This window comes from Sceloporus undulatus, chromosome 5 (assembly GCF_019175285.1).
Source record: "Sceloporus undulatus isolate JIND9_A2432 ecotype Alabama chromosome 5, SceUnd_v1.1, whole genome shotgun sequence".
Taxonomy (NCBI): Eukaryota; Metazoa; Chordata; class Lepidosauria; order Squamata; family Phrynosomatidae; genus Sceloporus; species Sceloporus undulatus.
In genome coordinates, this window is record NC_056526.1 from 72262746 (window position 1) to 72268745 (window position 6000).

Here is a 6000-nt window from a genome sequence, read left to right on the forward strand (position 1 = left end):
AGACAAGTTTCAAATTTTTTTAAAAGTGAAAAAAGAAAAGAAAAGAAAAGAAAAGGGGGACAGTGGCAACAGATTGAAAGGAAAGGGCTATTTGAAACAGGATAGATTTGTGTCTTCATCTTATTCATTTTAAAAAGAAATTAGCTCCAGACCTGTATTAGTGAAGAAGTTGTGTAACAAAGAGCTGGTGTATCTCTAATGTACAATGAGGATATCCATGGATTTGGAATATAATTTTGGCTATAATTTGAAGAATCTACTTTCTTGAGAAACATATATGAGTTAAGCTTGGAACAATATACACAAATGACGAAATGTCCCCCATGAAATAGTTCCTAGGTTACAATCCTCTCTCCACCACAACTGAAAAAGTACACTGAGAATAACCTTTCTAAGCTTTGCTTTGAGAGTTAGTTGTTGCTTAAGGGAAATGAACTGCCCTCAAGAGACAAGATGTATCTGTTTAAATACTTTGTGTAAAGCTATAATGAACCTCTAAAGGAAAGCGCAATGACAACACATGAAAAAAGTACACGTTGTGGAAAGCAACCATTTTACAAAATTCATACTTAGATGAAAAATACTTACAGGAACATCAACATATTTTGCAGCTGCTTTCACCTTAAAAAAAAGAATTTAAAATAAGAAAAACTGGTCACCATTAGCTCTAAGTGGATTTTAAAAATCAATTGTTAAAGAGTTGAAGTACTTACAGTGAATGAGAGTATTGATGAGAAGAAAGTGCCTTCATCATACCTTGATAATTTAGACAGGACACCTTCTAGCACTGCAACAAACTGCATTAAGAGACACAGTATAAATATTCATTTCATAACTCACAGAGTAGTAGTATAAACAGTCATTTTACAGTGAAAGCATATAAGTATTTTCTTTGGTGGTTAATGAGTGAAACAACACACTGGCAAATCTTCTGTTACATCTGTACAAATGTATTTAATCAATCTAGAAATTATAAAGGACATGAAAATTTATCTTACTGAAGGATACAAATTGATGTGTATTATCATCATAAGAAATATGTACTGTATTAAAAGCACAGGCATTCAGATTTAGCTGTAATTAAAGTGACTGAAATCAGTGGCACCTAAGGCCCGAAGGAGATGGGCCACATAAAGTGACTTCCTGCCACTTTGGGGGTGTGGAGTTTATAAAGCGCAACCCTCCCCCAAAGCAGCCAAAAGGTGCTCTGAGGCTGCCTAATGTGGCCTGATGCTGCCTGAAAAAGGAGTGATGAAAAGTTGCTCCTGTGGGTGGCCCATTAGGGACTGTAGCATCTGGTCGCCATGGTCCCATAACGATCGGGGTGAGAGAGGGCTCTGGTTACTCCATTTGCCCCATTTGCTTGACACCTAAGTTAGTCATGACAAACCTAAATTGCACCGATTTCACTCACTTGATATCTTACAAGTATGACTGCTGTGAGATTCAACCCAATGTGTTGGGGTTTAAAGATAACATAAACGTTTTCATTTTCTACCATGTATTTTTTTATTTCTGAAAAGTTGAAATAAACCAAGGTAGAAACATTACCATGGTTGTCAGATTTATTCATTCAGTTAATGCAATTTTAAACATAGCTTGTGAAAAAAGTGAAAGTGAGGGAATGGATCTCCATACAGCATTTGGGATGAGGACACTTGCCTCTCCCCTCCCTACTTGGTCCACGAACAATCATTAGTTCCAGACTGATGTTGATTGCTACTTCAGTACTGCAACTGATGCCAGAAGAATAATAATCAATATTATGATTATTATTATAGGATTTATTTATATGCCACCCAATCACGGGAATCCGGGCAGCTTACAACAGAAGGGATAATAGATAGTTCCCTGCCCTCAGGCTTACAATCTAAAAAGACATGACACAAAAGGTGAAGGGAATGATGAGGGGGAGGGGATCAGGTCCAGCATTCTTCTCTCCTTCTGAGCCCTGGACCAAGGCAGATGGACTGGAGGGAGGGCTCTTCTTCTTCAGGCTAGTCCTGATGGTGCTGGGCCTGCCTGGTCAACTCCCTCGCAGGCCGGAGGATGGCAGTTATGGAGGGAAGAGTCTCTTCTTCCAGGCTAGCCCTGATGGAGCTGGGCCTGCCAGGTCAACTCCCTCGCAGGCCGGAGGATGACAGTTATGGAGGGAGGAGTCTCTTCTTCCAGGCTAGCCCTGATGGAGCTGGGCATGCCTGGTCAACTCCCTCGCAGGCTGGAGGATGGCAGTTAAGGAGGGAGGAGTCTCTTCTTCCAGTCTAGCCCTGATGGAGCTGGGCCTGCTTGGTCAACTCCCTCGCAGGCCGGAGGATGGCAGTTAAGGAGGGAGGAGTCTCTTCTTCCAGGCTAGCCCTGATGGAGCTGGGCCTGCCTGGTCAACTCCCTCATAGGCTGGAAGATGGCAGTTAAGAAGGGAGGAATCTCTTCTTCCAGGCTAGCCCTGGTGGCGAATGGCAAAAGAACAACAGCAAACTCTCAGCTCCCAATTGTAGCTTCCCTTTTGCTGAGTCAAGACAAAGAGCTGAGGATTCATGTCTAGATTTCAGAGGGAACATCCTTAGATCTAGCCACCTTGACTGATATAAAGTTCCTACAGGGTTTAGATAACATCTCATCCCATCTCACTTTTCACAATATATTGCTGGCTGCTTCTTCCTTATGGGCATTGTAATACAGTAAGTAGCCAACCATTGAATTTCACTTTAGGTGAGATGTATAGAAAATAGGGGGTAATGACTCATGAGTCCGGTGAAGAGTACCTCTGATAGCACAAGCAGGAACAAACTAGACTCAGAACATGCACGTTTTAACAGCAGAGAAAAGAAAGTATTTGACTGAACCTTTCTACCCTCTGCATTTTCCACACTAAAACACTTCCCCAGAAGGAAAAAGGTGTAAAGGGGAAGAACAATTAAAACAAAGCAGGAAAGAAGAGGATTAAAGCCCAGGCTGAGGAAGCCTGAGCCCTCCAAACTGTTGGTTATCAGCTCTGTGAATAGCAACTTATCAACATTCGGCAAGACTTGGCTTCCCTAGTTCTAAGTTAAGCAGAGTCCTTTTCTTAATTCCCTCTCAACTCCATTCAGATGCTTTGCATCACACACAAAATTTTGGAAGACTCTTTATACATCGTTTCTGTAGTTGTCAAATTTGGTTCCCAGTTATGTAGCACAAGAAAGATGATATTGAGAAGAAAACATGTTATGCCAGTACTATTTACTTCATTCAGGCTCTAATGAGGGAAATGGGAAATCCATTTGTGTTAGCCTGCTCACACTATCTCCAAAATAGCAAAAACAATTATTATTTTAAAGAATCTCCCCCCTCCCCCCCCAAAAAAAGGAAAAAAATTAAGACTAACAACTCAAACCCTCAATCATCCTTATTTTGGAAATTATGCCACAAGTAGCACAAAGCACAGAGCAAATTTCATCCCCTGGAAAATACAAAACCATAGATAAAAAAAGAAAGTATGCATGCTTGCATACATACACATATACCACAATAGCATTATTAGCTGTTATACTACTGCAAAGTACTTATAAGTGAGTAGGCTGAAGATGACCCTAAGAAGTGTTTCAGAGAGTAATTGCTTGACATCTTGAGTCTCATTCCTAGAACACAGGAGCAGCATTTTATGAGTGAGAGGACAGGACAAAATTCCATCTGGCATGCTGTTAATGGCCACTCTAACAGTGTCACAACAGTGTCATCTTTCTTGTTCCCTGTAAGGATCTGAGAGTTTCACCTTGTGACAATCTAGACTGCTAAAGGCTTAAAGGGCTGATAGCAGTGAATTGCACTCATCATGTTTTTAACCTCCTCTGTTTATCTTTATATTTATCTATAAAGCATTTCCCTAACAGCATTTGAGGAATATAGATGAATCATTACACCAGAAGCAGCAAAAGGTGCTTTCTTCTGTTTTGAATATAAGGGAGGAACCCTCCCTTTTTTGTGATAGAAATTCCCTGTGATCCTTTTAACATATCAGTACAGTCTACTCGACTTACAACATCTGTCTTGTTCAACTTCCATTTTGCAATAGCATAGTTCTTAGACCACTTCAGGGCTGATCTAAGAGGAAGATGTCACTACTAGAGGTTCATGAAGGGCAACAGGTAGAGGAAAAGTAAAAGAAGTAACACTGCATGAGCCCTTCTGGACTCCCATATCACAAACAAATATGGTCCAAAACACACTACAGAAATAATCCAGTTTGAGACTGCTTTAACTAGCCTGGCTCAATGCTAGAGAATTCTTGGAACTGTAGTTTTGTGAGACATTTAGCTCAGAGAGCCCTGGTACCACAATAAACTACAATTCCTAGGATTCCCTAGCACTGAACCAAGGCAGTTAAAGTGGTCCCAAACTGGATTATTTCTGCAGTGTGTTTTGGACCTATGTGCGACTATGATGTGACTAACACCAGATTCAAGTCCTAATAAAATGTGGCTGATACGTTATGGCTACTTGTTTTCTTGCCCATATCAGAGCTTAGAAAAAATCCTACTTGCATAGTAGATTGTGACTTGTATAATGACTTTAATCTAGTAAAATCATTAGATCTTCACAAGATCTAAGCATTGGTATGTAATGCAAGACCTTACAGATACTTAGGTGCGTTACAGATCGCCCTCAAGCAGACATTCTCCCGCCGCTGCCATTAGCTGCGGCGGGAAGCCCCAGCGGCCAGACCGCGAGGCTTCTGGCCGCAGCGAAAAAGGAGAGCTGAAATGGTGCTCCTTTTTGGCCCCCGGAAGTGGCGCCGCGAAGCGAGAGGCACGCACCCATGGTGCGCACTCGCGGCGTCACTTCCGGTGCGCTACATCTGGACGCTGTGCGTCCAAGACATAAAAATGGCAGCACTCATGTGGATGGGCGCTGCCATTTAGGACGCGCTCCGCGCATGTTGGAAACAGGGCCAGTTAGGAAGGGGCGACCCTTCCTAACCCTAGCACGCACCTTCCTAACCTAGTATGCGCAGAGCGCGTACTATATGGCAGTCTGTAACCCGCCTTAGAAAGGCTCTGAACATATTCAAACATCCACAGCTTGAAAATATTAAATAATAAATAAATAAATTCAAAAAAGCAAACCTTAATGTTGCCATTTTATATAAGGGACACCATTTTATTATCCCAGAGTATTTAATGAGACTTGAGATTCACAGATTTTGATATCTATGGTGAGTCATGGAACCAAACTCCAGCAGATACAAGGGCCACCAAGGCTGAAAGGTGGTGGTGGTGGTAGGGATGACAGTCTGGATTAAACTGCAGCATTCCTACAAAATATTCTGCTCACATTTCATACTTTTACCACCACTGTTCTTTTTAAATAACAACCGATTGTACTATGCCTGAGCCACTGGGGCTTCACCCGTAGTGCTTGTCACATGGCATCTCTGACTATCTGAAGAACAGTCAGTTTAATCTTTGGCTACTGAGTAAATCAATTTTGCATCACCAGGCTTTTGTCACCACTTGGAGATGCATGTTAACAGGGAAGATGTATAATCAGATGCAACAGATATCCTTCTAGGACAGATGGCCTTAAAGTATTTATGCCAGGGGTGGCCCAGGTTCAGCCCTTACTGTTACTGAAGCCCTTGACTCTGTCTGGACCCTCACCACCAGTACATTGCTTCTCCTCAAAACTCTTTTAAACAGGATTCAAACTTACCTTCAATCTTTAATATTTTTTAAAAACGTTTTTCAAAACAAGAACATTCTTGCTCACTTCTTTTTTTTTTTGGGGGGGGGGGTCATCTCTGGAGGGCCCTAGGCACAGAAAAGTGCACTCCCTGACCCTTTGCACTTGCCTACACAATCCAAGCTTTCACGCTTTAACATATACATCTCTTGGCCCTAAAATCTCTTTTCTCTTTCATTATGGAGAAGAAGAGTTAAAGACTACTGAAAGAAATGTGAGGCTGAATAAAGTCTGTATAGAATGCAATAATTTCAATCTTTAATCCATTACATGAAAAAAAGC

At 41.5% G+C, this 6000-nt stretch overlaps 1 protein-coding gene across 14 annotated transcripts in view; it reads right to left on the reverse strand.

Moving 5' to 3' along the window:
- The window catches only part of CADPS2 (calcium dependent secretion activator 2), a 372843-nt gene that overhangs the window by 49964 nt on the left and 316879 nt on the right, over positions 1 to 6000 (reverse strand). For all 14 annotated transcript variants that reach the window (XM_042467898.1, XM_042467896.1, XM_042467889.1 and 11 more), the window contains 2 exons: positions 714 to 797; positions 589 to 621 (listed from right to left, as the gene is read on the reverse strand). In XM_042467898.1, the coding sequence (XP_042323832.1) occupies positions 589 to 621; positions 714 to 797 (117 nt within the window). The remainder of the gene's footprint in view (positions 1 to 588; positions 622 to 713; positions 798 to 6000) is intronic.